This window comes from Malaclemys terrapin, chromosome 6 (genome assembly GCF_027887155.1).
Source record: "Malaclemys terrapin pileata isolate rMalTer1 chromosome 6, rMalTer1.hap1, whole genome shotgun sequence".
NCBI classification, from domain to species: Eukaryota; Metazoa; Chordata; order Testudines; family Emydidae; genus Malaclemys; species Malaclemys terrapin.
The window spans coordinates 60,068,068-60,088,823 of record NC_071510.1 but is presented as its reverse complement, the minus strand read 5'-3'; the positions used below and the strand labels follow the sequence as shown (position 1 = coordinate 60,088,823).

The window sequence follows — 20,756 nt, the reverse complement described above, 5'->3', positions numbered from 1 at the left end:
ACAGTGCTTCATTGTGACCGCTCTGGACAGCGCTCTCAACTCAGATGCACTGACCAGGTAGACAGGAAAAGACCCGCGAAGGTTTGAATTTCATTTCCTGTTTGCCCAGCGTGGAGAGCACAGGTGACCACGCAGAGCTCATCAGCACAGGTAACCGTCATGGAGTCCTCCCAGGATCGCAAAAGAGCTCCAGCATGGACCGAACGGGAGGTACGAGATCTGCTCGCCATATGGGGAGATGAAGCAGTGATAGCTGAACTCCGTAGCAGTAAAAGAAATGGAAAAGTATTAGAAAAGATCTCCAAGGCCATGAAGGACCGAGGCCATAACAGGGACACACAGCAGTGCCGCGTGAAAATTAAGGAGCTACGGCAAGCCTACCACAAAGCCAGAGAAGCAAACGGAAGGTCCGGGGCAGAGCCGCAAACTTGCCGCTACTACGCGGAGCTGCATGCGATCCTAGGGGGTGCAGCCACCACTACCCCAACCGTGTGCTATGACTCTCTCACTGGAGAAACACACAGGGAAGACGGTTCGGGGAACGAGGAAGATGACGATGGAGGTACTGTAGGTAGCTCACAGCAGCAAGGAAGCGGAGAAACCGGTTTCCCCAACAGCCAGGATATGTTTGTGACACTGGACCTGGAACCAGTAACCCCCGAACTCACCCAAGACCCTCAGGGCACACAGGAGACCTCTGGTGAGTGTAACTTTGTAAATATTTGTAAACATTACAAAAAAAAAGCAAGCAAGTCTGTTAACGTGTATGGGGATGGAGCGGAAATCCTCCAGGGACATCTCCAGAAAGCTCTCCTGGTTGAAATGGGGTGATTTTATTAAGGGGGACATTCAGAGGCGCCCGTTCCTGCTATTCTGACCAGAAATGTTCCCCGCTGTTAACCACGCAGTGGGGGGGAGGGGTGAAGTGATCATCCCAGAGAATCGTGTGTGTGTGTGTGTGGGGGGGGTGGTTTACTTGTGTTTGTGCCGCATGTTAACCGGGAAACCGCAGCCCCCTCCTTTTACATTGAAACCCCATTTTAAATGGACAACCCAATTCATCCTTGATATGGGAAATGCTCTGCTGTTTGCAACCTTTCCCGCATGTTAAGAAGGTTAAAAAAGCCAAAACACTGTGGCCTACGATGGCTGCCTGCAAGCCGAAATATGCGACCTTGTAATGAAAGAGTGTACCCATTGTTCCCTAAAATGTGTCTTTTTTAACCACCTCTCCCTTCTCCTCCACCAGCTGCAAATGTTTCTCCTTCGCAGAGGCTCGTGAACATTAGAAAGAGAAAACGTAAGACGAGGGACGAGATGTTCACGGAGCTGCAGATGTCCGCCCAGGCTGATAGAGCACAGCAGAATGCGTGGAGGCAGTCAATGTCGGAGATGAGAAAAGCCCAACATGAACGAGAGGAGAGGTGGCGGGCTGAAGACGATAGGTGGCGTCAGCTTGCAGACAGACGGCAAGAGGCAATGCTCCGTCTGCTGGAGCATCAAAGTGATATGCTCGAGCGTATGGTTGAGTTGCAGGAAAGGCAGCAGGAGCAGAGACCGCCGCTACAGCCCCTGTGTAACCAACAGCCCTCCTCCCCAAGTTCCATAGCCTCCTCACCCAGACGCCCAAGAACACGGTGGGGGGGCCTCCGTCCACCCAGTCACTCCACCCCAGATGATCGCCCAAGCATCAGAAGGCTGGGCTTCAATAAGAGTTAAAGTTTTAAAATGCAGTGTGTCCTTTTCCATCCCTCCTCCCCCACCCATCCCAGCTACTTTGGCAATTATCCCCCTACCTCTGTAAGGAACTAATAAAGAATGCATGAATGTGAAAAAACAATGACTTTATTGCCTCTGCAAGCGGGAGGGGAGGGGAGGGTGGGGTGGGGTGGTTGGTTTACAGGGAAGTAGAGTGAACCGGGTCGGGGGGGGGGGTTGGAGGGTTCATCAAGGAGAAACAAACAGAAGTTTCACACAGTAGCCTGGCCAGTCACAAAACTCGTTTTCAAAGCTTCTCTGATGCGCACCGCGCCCTGCTGTGCTCCTCTAACCGCCCTGGTGTCTGGCTGCGCGTAATCAGCGGCCAGGCGAGTTGCCTCAACCTCCCACCCCGCCATAAAGGTCTCCCCCTTACTCTCACAGATATTGTGGAGCGCACAGCAAGCAGCAATAACAATGGGGATATTCTTTTCGCTGAGGTCTGAGCGAGTCAGTAAGCTGCGCCAGCGCGCTTTTAAACGTCCAAATGCACATTCCACCACCATTCGGCACTTGCTCAGCCTGTAGTTGAACAGGTCCTGACTCCTGTCCAGGCTGCCTGTGTACGGCTTCATGAGCCATGGCATTAAGGGGTAGGCTGGGTCCCTAAGGATCACGATAGGCATTTCAACATCCCCAATGGTCACTTTCTGGTCCGGGAAGAAAGTCCCTTCCTCCAGCTTTCGAAACAGAGCAGAGTTCCTGAAGACGCGAGCATCATGTACCTTTCCCGGCCATCCCACGTTGATGTTGGTGAAACGTCCCTTGTGATCCACCAGGGCTTGCAGCAGCATTGAAAAGTACCCCTTGCGGTTTACGTAGTCGGTGGCTTGGTGCTCCGGTGACAAGATAGGGATATGGGTTCCGTCTATGGCCCCGCCACAGTTTGGGAATCCCATTTCAGCAAAACCATCCACTATTGACTGCACGTTGCCCAGAGTCACTACCCTTGATATCACCAGGTCTTTCATTGCCCTGGCAACTTGGATCACAGCAGCCCCCACAGTAGATTTGCCCACTCCAAATTGATTCCCGACTGACCAGTAGCTGTCTGGCGTTGCAAGCTTCCACAGGGCTATCGCCACTCGCTTCTCAACTGTGAGGGCTGCTCTCATCTTGGTATCCTGGCGTTTCAGGGCAGGGGAAAGCAAGTCACAAAGTTCCATGAAAGTGCCCTTACGCATGCGAAAGTTTCGCAGCCACTGGGAATCGTCCCATACCTGCAGCACGATGCGGTCCCACCAGTCTGTGCTTGTTTCCCGGGCCCAGAATCGGCGTTCCACGGTATCAACCTGCCCCGGTGACACCATGATTTCCACATTGCTGGGGCCTGTGCCTTGTGAGAGGTCTATGGCCATGTCAATTTCCTCATCACTCTCGTCGCCGTGCTGCAATCGCCTCCTCGCCTGGTCCGGGTTTCGCCTTGGCATGTTCTGGCTCTGCATATACTCCAGGACAATGCGCGTGGTGTTCATAGTGCTCATAATTGCCGCGGTGATCTGAGCGGGCTCCATGATCCCAGTGCTAGCTATGGCGCCTGGTCAGAAAAAAGGCGCGAAAGTAGTATCTGATGGACCAGGAGAAGGAGGGCGGGAGGGAGGGAGGGAGGGCCGAGTGACGACATGGCGTACAGGTACAGGAACAGGGAGAAACACAAACAACTGTCACACAGAATGGTCCCCCCAAAGATTAAACTGGAAACCCTGGGCTTAGCAGGCCGTTGATTTCACGGAGGAAGGGGAAGCAAATGAACACAGAACAAATCTATTTTTTACATCTTAAGGTGGCAGCCGACGCTGCAGCATGAGTGACAGCCATACCAGTACGATGATGATGGGTACCAATCATAATATACCATCATCTGCCAAAAGGCAAGGGGCTGCTGCTGTGTAGCAATGCAGCCCCACGTCTGCCAGCCCCACGTCCGCCAGCACCCAGCATCGCCCTCGGCCTCTTCTGGGTGCTTAGCAGACAATATTGGGCAATTGGCAGAAAATAGTATATTATGACTGGTAACCGTCATCATCAAAACAGTAGCATGTCTGCCCAGGTGGCCATGATTGACAGCCATACCAGTATGACGACGATGGGTACCAGTCATAATATACCATCGCCTGGAAGGGGCTGGTGCAATGCAGCACTACGGCTGCCAGCCCCACGGCTATCACTCATGCTACACCGTCTACCGCCAAAAGGCAGTTAGCAGCTGCTGCTGTGTAGCAATGCAGTCCCATGTCTGCCGGCACCCAGAGGACATATGGTGACGGTGAGCTCAGCTGAGCTGAGTGGGCTCCATGCTTGCCGTGGTATGTTGTCTGCACAGGTAACCCAGGTAAAAAGGCGCGAATCTATTGTCTGCCGTTGCTGTGACGAGGGGGGAGGGGCCTGACGACATGTACCCAGAACCGCCCGCGACACTGTTTTGCATCATCCGGGCATTGGGATCTCAACCCAGAATTCAAAGAAAAGGCGCGAACCGCTTCTCGGCTCGAGCTGTGGCGCAAACGTAGTATCTGACGGCCTAGGGGAAGGAGGGAGGGGGGCCGAGTGACGACATGGCGTACAGGCACAGGGAATTAAAATAAAGAACGGTGGCTGTGCATCAGGGAGAGACACAAACAACTGTCACAGACTGGTCCCCCCCAAAGATTAAACTGAAAACCCTGGGTTTAGCAGACCGTTGATTTGACGGAGGGAGGGGGAAGCAAATGAATACAGAGAAAATCTATTTTTTTACATCTTAAGACGACGGTGCAGCGTGACTGATAGCCCTCGGCATCTTTCTGGGTGCTTGGCAGCAAATACGGGGCGGTGTATGACGATGGTCTTCAGGCCTATTGCACGAGCTGCTGCTCAGGGAAGACTCTGCTAATGTGCGATGACCCGACTTGTAATAGGCCGGCTAACAGTCATAATACACCATTTACTGCCAAAAGGCAAGCCCCACGGCTGCCAGCACCCAGATCGCCGATGAAGGCTACCAGTCTACTGCACCGTCTACCGCCAAAAGGCAGTTAGCAGCTGCTGCTGTGTAGCAATGCAGTCCCACGTCTGCCGGCACCAAGAGGACATATGGTGACGGTGAGCTCAGCTGTGCTGAGCGGGCTCCATGTTGTCTGCACAGGTAACTCAGGTAACCCAGATAAAAAGGCGCGAATCTATTGTCTGCCGTTGCTGTGACGGGGGAGGGAGGAGCCTGACGACATGTACCCAGAACTGCCCGCGACACTGTTTTGCATCATCCGGGCATTGGGATCTCAACCCAGAATTCCAAGGGGCGGCGGAGACTGCGGGAACTGTGGGATAGCTGTGGGATAGCTACCCATAGTGCAATGCTCCGGAAGTCGACGCTAGCCTCGTACTGTGGACGCGGTCTGCCGACTAGAGCACCTAGAGCATTTTATTGTGTGGACATACACAATCGGCTGTATACAACCGATTTCAATAAAACCGGCTTCTATAAATTCGAACTAATTTCGTAGTGTAGACATACCCTAACAAGAGAAGCTTATTCTGGAAGAATTGAAATTTCTTGTGTCTGCTTCCGCATTTCTCTTTTCATAATTTTATTCCCTGTGCACTCTCCTCCATTTCCCTCAGTCTTCCTATATTTCTTTGTTCTCCATTTCCTTGTTGTGGTCCTGGCAGTTGTGGTCCTACCTGCTTGAGCAGTTTAAAGACAGTACCAATTTCCGTGGAGAAAAGAGTATATTTGCACTCAAAAGTGCTTTGTCTGACAGGATGTTGAATTTACAGCTGCCTCAGCACATTGTACTGCTGCATAAAATGGGAGTATGGGAAACTTGTAGGTGGGGGGTTACACATAAGAAGAGCCTGCTGCTGCCAGGTGCGCCATGTGAGAATTCTCAGCACGTCACAAGTGGCTGCACTCTTGCATCCTATATTTCAGATGGTACAAAATTATATACCCATCTGAAATTTGTATCATTTACTTGTGTTTGTTGCATGTGTAATAGTGGTGCCCTAACAAATAGTGTAAAGTATTGGGGATGGGTATGTTTGTGAAATCTCTATTCTACAAAACACAATGTACATTGGGCTAAAATTACCTGAGATCTGTGGTGGCTTCCGTTGGTGTAAACCAGGACATATAGGGCCTTTTGGAGCAGAATATCTGCCCAGAGGGGATGGTGGTAGAAGCCTTCAGGGTGAAGCAGGGTTAGGCTTGCACGTGGTTGTATAACTTTAGCCTTTTTCACTGGTACGGGAAAAAACACATTACCACTACCTCTTTCTCTTTTGGAAATCACATTAACTTCTTGGTGTTGCAGACATTCCTCTACTCCCTTCTATCACGTCTCTGAGTCTCAGTGAGAATGAAGAGAAAAGTGGGCCATTTGTAGTGCACTGGCTGAACAATAAAGAACTGCATTTTACCCTCTCCATGGAAGTATTTTTGCAGCATCTTAAAAAGAGCTTTGAGCAGCATTCTTCAGAGACCAGCACTGAAGAGTCAAATCAGTTGGATGGCAAATCAGATGAAGGTAAAATGCATATCATAGATATGTTTCTATTCTTTATAATGTGCTGTAATTTTGTTGGGCAAACCAAATGTTTAAATTAGTTAATATAGATGCTCCCCAACTTATGCAATCATTCCATTCCAGAAAGCCTTGCGTAACCCGAATTTTACATAAGTTGGAAACGTATATTGTGCAAGCATAAAAAACAAACAATTACGTTTTCTGCTCTAAATCAATCTTCTTTTGCTTATGAACTGGTCCTGCATGCTTGCTATAACTTGGTTGATTTCCAGACATGATTTGAATGAAATCATTAATCCAGTAACAAATTAGAAAAAAATGTTGGTTAACAAAAATAAAAGGAGTGACTCTTCAGCTTGAGTGGTCTTCGGAGTCAGGTGTACAGTTCAGGGGACCATGTGATGTCTCTGGTTAGTATGTTACACTGGCCTGCAGGCTTCTTCTGGCCACTTGACTGGTCAGGCTGACATAGCCTGGCATAATCTTGGGCTCCTCTTTCCTTAGAACTAACCTAGGGAAAGCAAGGGCAGCATACTTACTTGGTGTTCTGGTTGCTCAAGAATAAGACCTTCTTCCACATTTACCTTGACCTTTAAGGTTGCAGTGTAACCTATCGCTTAAATCAGTCTCTGTACCAGATGACTGGAGGATAGCTAATATAACACCAGTTTTTAAAGGCTCCAGAGGCCATCCTGGCAATTATAGGCTGGTAAGCCCAGCTTTGGTGCATGACAAAGATCTGGACAAGGGTGATCAGTGTGTATAGTGTTCTTGGACTTTCAGAAAGCAAAGGACCCCCACACCAAAGGCTCTTAAGGAAATTAAGCAGTCATGGGATAAGAGGGAAGATCCTGGCGTGGATCAGTAACTGGTTAAAAGATAGGAAACAAAGGGTCGGAATAAATGCTCAGATTTTACAGAGGAGAGAGATAAATAGTGGGGTCCGCTAAGGATTTGTACTGGGACCAGTGATGCTCAACATCTTCATAAACGATCTGGAAAAGGGGGTAAACAGCAAGGTGGCAGTGTTTGCAGATAATACAAAATTACTCAAAATAGTTAAGTTGAAAGTTGATTGTGAAAAGTTAAAGGGATTTCACAAAACTGTGTGACTGGGCAAGAAAATGGCAGATGAAATTCTATGTTCATAACTACGCAATAATGCACATGGGAAAATATTATTATCCCAACTATGCATCCAAAATGATGGTGTCTAAATTACCTATTACCACTCAAGAAAGAGATCTTGGAGTCATTATGAATACTTCTCTGAAAACATCTGCTCAATTTGCAGTGGCCATCAAAAAAGCTAACAATGTTAGGAACCATTAGGAAAGGGATAAATAATAAGACTGAAAACCTCATAATGCCATTGCATAAATCTATGATATGTCCACACCTTGAATATTGCATGCAGTTTTGCTGGCTACATCTTATAAAAGATACAGTAGAATAGGAGAAGGGCAATAGAAATGATGAGGGGTATGGAACAACCTCCATGTGAGGAGAGATTAAAAAGACTTCAGACTGTTCAGCATAGAAAAGAGACAACTTCGGAGGGGATATGATAAGAGTGCTAAAAATCATGAATGGTGTGGAGAAAGTGAATAAGGAAGTGTTACTTACCACTTCACGTAACATGAGAATCAGGAGTTATCCTATGAAATTGATAGGCAGCAGGTTTAAAGCCAATAAAAGGAAGTACTTCTTCACACAGTGCACAGTCCACTTGTGGGACTCCTTGTCGGGGTGTTGGGAAGCCCAAAAGTATAAATGGATTCAAAAAAGCGTTAGATAAGTTCATGGAGGATAGGTCCATCAATGGCTATTAGCCAAGATGGTCAGGGATGCAACCCCAAGCTCTGGGTGTCCCTAAACCTCTGACTATTAGAAGCTGGGACATGACAACGAGATGGATCACTTGTTCTGTTCGTTCCATCTGAAGCATCTGGCACCAACTACTGTCTGAAGATAGATGACTGGGCTAGATGAACCATTGGCCGTACCTCATGACAATTCTCCAGAAGACTTCCAAGCAGATCAGTGCATCGCAGGTCCTGCATCCCGATTAGCGTGATCCAGTCGTTGGTCAGTTTGGAAATAGTGGAAATATCTATCATTAGACCACAAGCATGTGTACTCCAAAATCATAAAAGCATGGGGATAAATGGGACATAACTTAGTGGAAGTATCTCAGTGTCCTGACCGCCTTTTCCCCCTGCTCCCCCCAAATCCCTTTTGGGGTAATGGTTGGTGGTGCACTGCTTTGGGTTCATTAAGGCAATTACACATTAAAAGATGTGATTTATGGCCTGATGAGGACCACATCTTTCTTAAAATACACTTTGGAGCACCTCTGTATCTGCCCTTGTGGGTTTTTGTTTTACCATCAAGGAATTGGGGAGCCAGGAGTTTTCAGGCTTAACTGAGTGAAAGGTCACCTTGCGACAGGGCCTAGAGACAGAGCCAGTTTAGATTGCATTAATATAAAATTCTACTTAAGCTAAGAAGGATTAAATCTTATACCTACTAAAGAAAATTGAAGTTTGTGTCTCAAGCTGTATTCACATGGACCTGTTTCTCTCTCTCAGCCTGAATAAGAAGCTGATTGGCAGGCCTGGCAACTGAACCTATCTCTCTAACCACAGAACAGATGTTATCTAGTGCTAATACAGGCTTCTGTACTCTACTATACTTATGCTGTTTTGAACGGATCACCTGTAGTGGGGAGAGGGTAGTTCAAGCTTTGTGCTTTTTCATTCTTTGCCTTTTTGCTGATACTGCCAATTATAGTCATCTAATGGCAACTGTGTATGGTGGTTTTGTGCTGTAGACACCTGCCAGCTAGAAATAGAGTAGTGTGATAAGTGAAGTGTGGTTTAATGTGTAAAGTCGCCAGCACTCACTATTGTGACTGAATCCATCTGGGAATATGGGGAATTCATCTGACTGTTTCTAGAAGTGTAGGTCTTTTGTTTTGAGGTTGTTAGTTTAAAAAAAAACCCCACGAGGCTGTTTGAAATTTCAGACACCTTCAGGAGGCTTCTGCACACTTCCACTTATGGGATGCTAGCCTGGACACTGCAGAATGTTGCAACTTTCTTCTTGAAAGTAGTGTCCATTTGGGATCACATGAACATGTTGTTCTGGCACCAAATATTTGGAGTTGAGGTTACATAAAAGCTGTGCATTATTCCATCTATATTCCTCTTTACTCAGCAGATTGCTGCAGGCAGAACTTAAAAATGAAGCTTTTCAAGAGAGACTTCCGTCAACATAATTTTTTTTTTTTTAACTGAACATTTAAAAATGTACTTTCATGATTGTTTTCATTATTTGCCTTAAACAATTAAAAAATTGGTCTTTTATTTTCTGGCTCTTGTGCTAGCAAAATGCAGCCAGTGTTTTAGTAACCTCTGCAATAGAATATTTAAAAAGAACCAAAACTCTTTTCATTGCCATTTTAAAAACTCGGGAAAACATATTGACCTTAATTTTTGTAGTATTCACAAAGCCTGAAGCCTAGTGTCTAGTTTTTGGGATACATGAAGCCAGTTGGAAGGAATTTGATGCATTTATTGCTGAACTCCTCTGAACTTCCAGATTCTGGGTTTAAAAAAATATTTCATTTTCTGTACTTTCATGAATAAGCTATTACAACTTGTTTTTTAAAATGCTATAAGTGAGTTATGGTCAGTTTAATTCCATTTGGTATAATTACCAATCCATGTTTAATCGTACCTTTTTTGTTAGGCGTGTAAGAAGTTGTTGTAAAATAGCTTGACGTACATAATATAACTTACTACACTTTTCTCAGTCAGATATAGAAATATATTCAATTATGTAGCATTAACTTGGTTTAGAGATTAAATCATTACCCTTTCAGTTTGTTGAAATCCATGTTTGTATGAATGGTTTAGAAGAGGCTTAAAAGGAAGTTTTGAATAACCAAGCAGTGTTGCCTATAAGATTTTAATTTCCAAATGTAGCTTTCATTCATGGGTTTCTTTACTTTATATGCTCTTCTGCCAGAAGCTGATGATAGTGGAGAAGAGCAAAAAGAAAATCAAGAGAAGAAAGAACTGGGCAGTGAGAAAACTGTTCCAAATTCTGGTTTTGTTCCTTTATCTTCTGCTATTATTGATCATGAGATTGAAATACTATTGTCTGAGTGGAGCAAAAATGCGGACATGCTATTCAGTATTCATTCCATGGATGGTTCATTGCTGGTATGGCATGTGGACTGGCTAGATGAATATCAGCCTGGTATGTTTCGCCAGGTGCAGGTATTATGATTTTTCTGGATTCAAATATATATTTTATTCAATGAGTACATTAATATCCTCTTTATTTGTTCTAATACATATTATTTTCCCCCTTTAACTCTAGGTGTCTTTTGTTTCAAGAATTCCAGTAGCATTTCCAACAGGTGATGCAAATTCTCTTTGCAGAAGTATAGTGATGTATGCCTGCACCAAGAATGTTGACCTCGCTATTCAACAAGGCAAACAGAAGCCCCTTGGCCTTACACGTTCCTCATCTATGCTTATCTCTTCTGCCCACAATAAATCAACTAACAGTTTAAAATTAAGTATCTTCACCCCAAATGTTATGATGATTTCAAAACATGCAGATGGGTCTTTAAACCAGTGGCTAGTTAGTTTTGCAGAGGAATCTGCTTTTTCTACTGTGCTCAGTATTTCACATAAATCTCGATATTGTGGTCACCGTTTTCATCTTAATGACTTGGCTTGTCATTCAGTGTTACCTTTGCTGCTGACAACTTCTCATCATAATGCTTTAAGATCACCAGATGTTGACGGCACAAAACAGACAAATGATATTTCAAATTCTGGAGATTCGCCTTTAAGATCTCAGAATAGAGGCACTACAAGTGTAACGTCCCAGGATCCCAATGCAGTTTATAGTGAGCTTATTCTTTGGCGAGTTGATCCAGTTGGTCCATTATCCTTTTCTGGAGGTGTTTCTGAACTTGCACGAATTAATTCTCTCCATGTTTCAGCTTTTTCTAATGTGGCATGGCTGCCTACACTTATACCCAGTTACTGTCTTGGTAAGTTTTCTGAGTTAATTAGAATATTTAAAATCTTCAATTGTTAAAACAACAAGAATAGGGGAAAAAATGATGCTATTAGTATGGAGAATCTAAATATGTTGAATTATGGAACTTTTAAATTATCTCTGGTTGGTTTCCAAAGTGTGGATTTTCTGAAAAATAACCTAGACTAAAATTTAAGAAAAATGTCCCCTTAATTTTGGTAAGCTTAAAAAAAGCCACTGGATATTTTCTCCCCTCTTATTTATAAGGCACTATAGATATGTTTTACAAGTTAAGGAGAAGGTCACTGCCCTTCGTTTTAAAATCTTAGATCTAAACATTTTTTTAAAAATGCATTAAAATGTTAATGTTAGTGGGTGGGGTTGAAAAATATTAATACAGACAAAGAGAGTACTATTCTTGAGGGTAGTGTCGCCTTCAATAGGCAGATTGGAGTCTAGTTTCCTTTTGGTAAAGTTCAGTATTAAATCTTCATATTTCTGGCATATGGCCACGTTTATTAAATATCTAAATACAAATTAGATCAATGAGAAATAAGTTCTGCTTTCTTCTGTTTTGTTTAAGTCTTTAATAATAAATTTTTGTGATTTGCTTCTTGCCAAAAATAGGGAAGGAGCTAGTATGTATTCACTTAAATATTGAACTGATTGTTCATAAATACTTTTCAGGTGCATACTGCAATTCTCCAAGTGCTTGCTTTGTGGCAAGTGATGGACAGTATCTGAGATTATATCAGGCTATAATAGATGCTAAAAAGCTTTTGTGTGAGCTATCCAATCCTGAAATTTCTGTAAGTAAAAACTTAACTTTACTTAAACATGTAAATTACATCATCATCATAATAACTCATAAATTGGTTTGTCAGACTAGTGAAGAACATTAAGAACTCTGCAAAATATATCTCTGTTGTAAAGTCAATCTGCAAGTATAATAGAATTTTACAACATTGCAGCCATACTCCATTGTTATGTCAGAACTCCAAAGCTCAGCATTGTTGAGGCAAATCGCTACTGCTTGGCTGGAAAATCTCCAAGAAACACCTAATGCTGTAAGAAGTTGTTTTGATGATTCAATAAGAGGCACTTTCCTCTGAGTCAGTACTGAACTGCTGTGTCAGCCTAGTGCAAGGAGGCATCTTTCATGTTTGGCCTTTAAAGATTCTGTGGCACTCCAGTGTTAACATTTTTACTCCTATTGTGTCCTCACAGAACTGCTTTACTTAAATTCCCATAACATTGTAAATTAGATATAATTTTAATTGTGTGTGTACTATTGCTACAGAATTAACAAAACCAAGTGCCTAGCAGTAAGAGAGAGTTCTGTAAAAGTTCTGAGTCTCTGGAGACTTCCATAGAATGTAAACAAATCTCTTTGGCTTTAATATATCTCACTTTATTAAACTGAACTTCTTTCAACCCTGACTTTGAGTAAGTGAACCACGAATAAATAAAAACACTATGCCAAAATGAAAATGCCAAACATCAGGTAATATTTTAATCAACTTTAGGAGTTGAACTAAAAATTACTACATTACTGTGTTTTTTTTTCAGAAATATGTGGGTGAAGTTTTTAACATCATAAGTCAACAGTCTACTGCAAGGCCAGGGTGCATTGTAGAGTTGGATGCTATTACAGAGCTTGTAAGTAAGATACTTTTTCTGTACACATTTTATGGTGGAGAAGAACATTAATTTACTTGATTTAAAAAGACATTAAAATTGAGCATTACATCTGTAACTTTCCATGTTCACTGATGATGAAACCGGTACTGTGTGAGATGTACAGACTATCCCTTTGCCCATATGCAGAGAGAATTATAGGTATCGCAGATAAATTTTATTCAAAATTCATTATTTTGCTTGGTCCTGTCAATTTTTTAATATTCTCTCAGAAATAAGAGATTCCATGTCTTTCTTCATTTTATTTACTGTTTGTCTTTTAATTTAGCATGGCAGAAAAACACAGTTACTTCATGTTTTTCAAGAAGACTTCATTTTGAATAACGATGATGAGAAAATACCTGAAAAGAACAACTGTTTAGCAGACTCTGGTAAAGCAGTATTAACTGTTTAATTCAGCAAGATGGTGAAGAATGTATCAAAGAGATATTGATTTGTTTGGATATAATGACTTTTTGCACTTCAGTTATATTTTGAGGCCAAAGATCTGCTTGATTTTGTTGGAATAGAAGTTCAAATGAATGGAACAACATTACAAATAGAACACAAACTACTTTCCTCTTCCTTGAGGAAACAGACTAAGGGTCTAAGTTAGGGGTAGGCAACCTATGACATGCGTGCCAAAGGTGGCACGTGAGCTGATTTTCAGTGGCACTCACACTGCCCGGGTCCTGGCCATCGGTCTGGGGAGCTCTGCGTTGTAATTTAATTTTAAATGAAGTTTCTTAAACATTTTAAAAACCTTATTTACTTTACATTCAACAATAGTTTAGTTATATATTGTAGACTTCTAGAAAGAGACCTTCTAAAAACGTTAAAATGTATTAGTGGCATGCGAAACCTTAAATTAGAGTGAATAAATGAAGACTCGGCACACCACTTCTGAAAGGTTGCCAACCCCTGGTCTAAGGCGAGGAAGCATTTTACCAAGAGGTACCCTTTGTATACTGTAGGAAATGTTGAATAAGACTGATGGCTTTTAGTACAGAGAGAGGCACCTTGTGAAAACAGTAGTCTCTTGTACAGTAGGCCCTCTTTCAGGATCTGGGAGATGCAGGATGTGTAGCTTCCCATACTATTTTGTGGTGGTATGAAAGGCAAATAGATAGCTGAGTCCCATGTTTAATGTTAAGCTAGGGGAATGGTGCCAGATGACACTAGAAAGTGGAGTGGCTGTAAGTCTTTCCAACACTCCTTTCTGATGAGCAATCATTCTTACAACCAGCTAAACCCTTCCTTTGGACACAGGGTTCTAAAAAAAGTCTGACAGCTTCCTTTTTAAACTTGTATCTAAAAAGATATATAAAATATATATATTAAGTAATTAAATACCGCTCCACTGCATACCCACAGAAACAAGACCAAAAGGGCTAAGATGTAAAATATGGTATGTCTGCAGACTTATGTTGTTACTAAAGCCAGCAGTGAATTGTAAACCAGATGTAAATAATTTGTATAAATTTTAATCTGCCATTCTTTTCTGGTGCCTCAGAAATTAGTGACTGTTCCTACATTTAACACTTCTTTATCCATAATATTTGATTAAAAACTGAGCCTACAGTTACATAGTTCACAATGCTTTCAACCTGAAAAATGAAAATATAATGCTGCTCATTAGCACTTTGTATGCTACAGTATAAAATAAAAGCTGTTGCATAGATTTAAGATTTTAAACATAGCTAGTGGTGTTCTTCCCTTGAATTTGTTTTATTGTATCAGTGATAGTATTTTCATTTAACTTTTCAATAACAGGTTCAGAGGGGGAACAAAAACAAAACCCCAACCAAATAAACAGAAGAAACATTTTCTGTATAAGATGATGACTACTTGGAATCTATATACTCTCTTAATTGTAAAGGCAGTAGTGCCTATATTTATATAGTGGGAGAGGGAAAAAAATTAGTAGCTAACTATTGCTGCACTAGATGTTGCACTAAAAACTTTGTTACTTTAAATTGCAACAGGAAACCTGCAAAATGGATTCTCTGAAAAATTTTACTTAATAGTAATTGAATGTACTCAAAACCGCTCATTATTACACATGTGGAACTTACACTTGAAGTCTGTTCCAGTTTCAGTGGGTAAGTTGTTTTGTTATGATGTAAAAATATTGTTAAACATCAATTATTTGTAACTGTCTGATACTCCTCCTATTTTTAACTGTATTTACTGTTTAGATATTTAAGAAGCTACTGTCTAAAAAGCAATCAGCAATTGCTACACTGAAGGCTACTTTTGGGTAGGGTTACCATACGTCCGGATTTTCCCGGACATGTCCGGCTTTTGGGGGTTCAAATCCCCGTCCGGGGGGAAATCCCCAAAAGCCGGGCATGTCCGGGAAAATCGGGAGGGAGGGCTGGCTCGGCCGGGGCCTCTTTGGCCGGGGCCGGGGTCGCGGGGCCGGGGGCATGGTGCCGGGCCGGGCGGGGAGCCGGGGGCGCGGTGCCGGTCCGGGAGCCGGTCCGGGGTAGCGGGGGGTGCGCGGGGCCGCGGGCCGAGCCGGGGTAGCGGGGGGTGCGCCGGGGTAGCGGGGGGGGTGCGCCGGGCCGCGGGCTGGTCCGGGGTAGCGGGGGGGGTGCGCCGGGCCGCGGGGCCGCAGGCCGGGGTAGCGGGGGGTGCGCCGGGCCGGGGTAGCGGGGGGTGCGCCGGGCCGGGGTAGCGGGGGGTGCGCCGGGCCGGGGTAGCGGGGGGTGCGCCGGGCCGCGGGGCCGCGGGCCGGGGTAGCGGGGGGTGCGCCGGGCCGCGGGGCCGTGGGCCGGTCCGGGGTAGCGGGGGGGGGCCGCGGGCCGGTCCGGGGTAGCGGGGGGTGCGTGGGGCCGGGAGCCGGTCCGGGGTAGCGGGGGGGGCCGCGGGCCGGTCCGGGGTAGCGGGGGTGTGCGCGGGGCCGGGAGCCGGTCGGGGTAGCGGGGGGGGGTGCGCTGGGGGGTACGCTGGGCCGCGGGCTGGTCCGGGGTAGCGGGGGGGGTGCGCGGGGTCGCGGAGCTGGGAGCCGGTCCGGGATAGCTGGGGGGTGCGCTGGGCCGCCGAGGGCCAGTAGTGCTGGGCGGGCCGGGGGTGGTCGGCCGGGGCCCGAGCCGACCCAGGCTGGAGCCGCCGGGGGCCAGCCTGGGCCGTGCCTCCTCCCCCCACACTCCCCCTTACCTGCTTCAGGCTTCCCGCGAATTAAATGTTCGCGGGAAGCAGGGGAGGGGGCGGAGATTTTGGAGAGGGGGCGGAGTTGGGGCGGGGCGTGGGCAGGGCTGGGGGCGGGGGCGGGGGCCGTGGAGTGTCCTCCATTTGGAGGCACAAAATATGGTAACCCTACTTTTGGGTTTCCATCACAACTTGTTCTTTCTTGCTCAATAGTCTCTCATCTTTTTGCTCTGGAGCTTTTTATGCTTAGTCTTAGCCCAAACTGTGTTTATTTTTTGTTAGTAGTTGAGAAAAATCTATCCAGCTGTTTTAAGTTGTTAGTGGTAGGGATTCAGACTACTTTTGCTCCTCAGTTCAGAAATGGTAGCACAGAATTTCTTCAGATTTTCTGTGTCTTTAGTTCTAAATCATGAATGGTAGACTGCATTAATGCTGAGGGTTTAAAAATAAGTTTTAAGTGAATTAGAGTGCACTGCTGAGTTGCACAGTTGCCAACTTTCATGTGGTAAATAAGCACCCCGACTTTTACAATAAGCCAAAAATCAAGCTAATCCCATTTCAAAACAAGGCCAAAACAAGCCAGCCCCTAAGAACTCCAACACTCTGTGACTAGATCCCCCCGGCGTGCAGTCTGGGACTTTGATGGGCCTGCTGTGCACCCCGACTCTCTTCCCCCCCCCCCTCGCCCCTGCTTGCTGGGAGCCGATCAAAAAAAAAAAAGCAACAAGCTGCTACAAGCCCAACAAGCTACAAGCCAAAAAATTAGGTAACAAGCAGCTCACAAGCCAATTAAGCCAAAAACAAGCCCAATTTCTGTTTTGTTCTCACCTCTCCTTCACCTCCTCCCCTTCCCCCATGAGTTTGGCATGTCTGGCTGAGTGTCTGTTAACACTTAAAAATTAGCAAAGCCTAAAACCAGGTTCTCTGCCCTCTGTGACTGCTGTTATTAAACTGAGGATAACTGAATGTTCCTGACCCCACAGTCAGATTTGGGCAATAACAAAGATGGTGGTGCAGCAGAGGCAAGATTTCTTCAAGCTGTGTTCTGACAATGTAGTTTTATACTGTCACAGCCTGTGTATGTAGGAGAGGGAAACCAATCTTCACACCACAACAGCCCTGCCTGGTAAAGGGGAAGCTGGATGCACTCCCTTCCAGCAGGGTTGGTAAGTGTCTCATTTCTACTCCTCCTTCACTTTCCAAACTCATACCTTAGCTGTGTCTCCTTTCTGCTTTTCCAGGTAAATTCTGTCCTAGTCTCTACTTTCTATTGATTCATGCACTTATTTCCTTAAAAAGAAGGGGGGGAAAAATCATTCATGCAACTTTAAAGTTACAAATTCTAAAATGTTCATAGTAAACTAGTGCCATTTTGCATATATATATATATATATATATTACATGTTACGATATGCATTTAACACTCTATCTGAAAATACATGTAGAGTTAACTTATTGTGAGAACTAATGTACACATGTCCTCTTTGACAGATTTAATTTTTTTTGGATCAGTATAGTTTCATTGCTTTATATTATACAGGGTTTGAAGCTTGCAGTTCCAACCACTTCAGAAATTAGAGAGGGACTTGACATGTAGAACTTGTTGCTTGTCCAGTAAGGGTTGATCCATCCCTACTCTGCAAATCCATTTTGATCCATGTAACAAGGGTTGATCCATGTTAAGTTAATTTGTTACGTTAAATTCTGCTTTTAAGGGATCGTTAAGATTTTTACTCGCAGGACACACAGAATTTTTTAATCAAATGTAATCATAGAGTTTAGGTCCAGAAAGGGCCACCAGCTCTAGTATGATCTCCTGTATATCATAGGCCACCAAAATCACGCAGCACCTTCACCCTAAACCCAACAACTGAAATTTAGATCAAAATATTACAGCCCACAGGAGACTAGACTGTTATGTTCTGGAGGCAGAGAATAGGAGGGACTGAGGTGTTTGAGGCCTCTGCAATGGCAGGGAAATTATTAGAAACTTTCTTCTGATTTCCAGCCCGAATTTCTTCATGGCCAGTTTCATACACATTTGTTCTTGTGACAGCATTGTCCTTAAAGTTGACTGCAGTGCACCTTTAAGTGGAGGAGGAGGAGAGACATGCATTGTCCAACTTGCCAGAGGAAAGGAAATTACGCTTTAGGGGTGAGCGGGAGAGAGAGGCTCAGAGGCTGCTGCAAAAGGGTAGTAGGTCAGCATGGTGGTGCTGACTCATCCCCCTAGGGACCAGAATGGCTGTGGAATTGAAAAGGAGCAAGGCCGGTGGGAGAAGACCCCTTTTCCCATGCCAGGCAGAGCAGCACCCTTCCTCCTTACCTCCCTCCTCATGGAGGTGGCAAAATACCAGGTTTGGTCAGGACCTGCTGTGGGCGTCATGCTAGTCACACTCCTTTCTAAGGGGACTGGGAGGAATTATTCCTCACCACCAGATTGGCTAAGGTGGAGTGGGAGCGTTATTTGCCTTCCCCACAGCGGGTTCAGGGAGGGCTTTGTTATTGTGAGTAGAGAAGGGAGTTAAGCTATGATGTTGCAACTCATATAATTGTGAGGCAGATGTCCAGTGCAAGTACTCCACAGGGGAGGTATGCAGTGACCAGATAAATGGTTTGGTAAAGGGCTTAAAAAGGAGGTGTTTGTTAAAGGAGTGGAATGAGGGGGTTCGGGTTCCTATGAGTGGTACAGCAGGCAGCCAACCGCCCTTTCTTATTGCCTGCGTTAATCCTTGTTTGGGGATGGAGGGAATGGTAAGGTCCCAGCAATAGGTTGGCTGGGGGGCCTGGATTAAAAAAAGCGGGGGTGATAAAAGTCACCCCGGGTAGATATTGAACACGGAGTTACCTGCACTGTATATTTTAATTTGACGGGGTAGTCCCAGACATCTAATAATAAAAATTGCAGCCTGATTAAAACCGTATCATGTCCGTCCTGTCCTCCTTTCAGTATAGCAAGACAGTAAATAGCTCTTCACCCTTTCCCCTCCCCCAAGGTATTTATCAAGAACAGTCATATTATCCTTGCTGGGCTAAACCAGCCACACGCTTCCAGTTTCCCCTCATAAAACAGGCTCTCAATTCCCCTGATCATCCTCAGTAACTCTCCTCTGCTTCTGTTCCAGTTCGAATTTATCTTCCTTGAACATGGGTGACCAGAATTTAACAGTATTCCAAATGAGGTCTTACCCCATTGCCTCTTTCAGAGGAATTAGTACTTCTCTCTCTACTGGAAATGCCTTGCCTGGTACAGGCTAGGATCACATTTGCCTTTTTCATGTCTGCATTATATTGGTGACGCATAGTCATCCTGTGATCTACCAATGCATCCAGATCTCTCTCCTCAATTGTTTCCAAATGATAAGCCCCCAGGTTGCAGCAGAAATTCTTACTCTTAGACCCTCAATGCAGGGGCTTGCACTTAGTACTATTGAATTTCATCCCATTTCCATCACTCCAGTCTTCAAGATCATCCGGATCTTCCTATACAATATTCTGATCTTCCAATACAATATTGATGATGCCTCCCAACTTTGTATCGTGAGCATATTTCATTAGCACTCATGCTCTTTGTGCTAAGGTCATTAATAAGTGTTGAATAAGATTGGTCCCAAGGCTGATCTTTGAGGAACTGCACTAGTAACCTCCCTGCAGCCAGATAGTTCGCCTTTCAGAACAATCAATTGCCTTTTCCCCTTTATCTAGTTCCTTGTCCACCTTACAAATCTTATACTAATCCCCATTTTTTTTTAATTTAATAATCATTTTCCATGTGTGCTTTGGCTTTGCTTTGCTGACATCCAAGTATATAAGATTTACTGCATTTCCCTTATCTAAAATTTAAAAAGTCAGTTATTTTCTCAAAGAAGGAAATCAGGTTAGTCTGGCATGATCTACCTTTGGTAAACCCGTGTTGCATTACATCCCCTGTACCTCCATGAATTTAATTATTCTTTCCTTCATAATTTGTTCTAAGCCCTGCATAATACTGAGATCAGGCTCACAGAACTGTATCACTTTTTTCTCTTTCTTAAATATAGGTAAGACATTAGCTATTGTCCAATCATATGCTATTGCCTTCGAATGCAAGGATTTTTAAGAAGTCTACCTATTGGACTAGCAATCTCATGTGCCAGTTCTTTCAGTATTCTCGGGTGGAAATTATCTAGTCCTCACACTTTGAGTGCATTAAACTTTTGTTTTTCTTGCACCTCTGATGTGGCAATTTCCATTTCTGTACACTCGTTTCCACCAGTTATTCTGCCTTTAGGCACATGTTCAATATTATCATTTTTGAAAGATGGGGGGGGAAGTATTCACTCAGTTTTTGGGACATACCTAGATTATTTTTAATATCCTTCCCGTTGGCACTGCATAGCAGCTTAATCTCATCTTTGCATCTTATTTTTATTTATATAACTACCAAATTCTTTCCTCTTATTTTTTAAATTTTCTTGACAAGAGCTTATTCAGCTTGACTTTTAGCAGTTCTCTTTATTCCCCTATTTTCTATCCTCCAAGATACAGCTTTCTTTGCAAATCAATCCCTTTTTCCTTTCCCTATATGTTCTTTGCTTATTCCTAATAATCTTTCTGAAGTGG

At 44.3% G+C, this 20,756-nt stretch overlaps 1 protein-coding gene across 2 annotated transcripts in view; it reads left to right on the top strand.

Moving 5' to 3' along the window:
- Positions 1-20,756, top strand: part of DMXL1 (Dmx like 1) — a 157,607-nt gene that overhangs the window by 54,932 nt on the left and 81,919 nt on the right. For both annotated transcript variants that reach the window (XM_054031319.1, XM_054031318.1), the window contains exons 10-16: positions 6,051-6,263; positions 10,296-10,549; positions 10,653-11,337; positions 12,012-12,133; positions 12,894-12,983; positions 13,291-13,393; positions 14,987-15,103. In XM_054031319.1, coding sequence (XP_053887294.1) covers positions 6,051-6,263; positions 10,296-10,549; positions 10,653-11,337; positions 12,012-12,133; positions 12,894-12,983; positions 13,291-13,393; positions 14,987-15,103 — 1,584 coding nt within the window. The remainder of the gene's footprint in view (positions 1-6,050; positions 6,264-10,295; positions 10,550-10,652; positions 11,338-12,011; positions 12,134-12,893; positions 12,984-13,290; positions 13,394-14,986; positions 15,104-20,756) is intronic.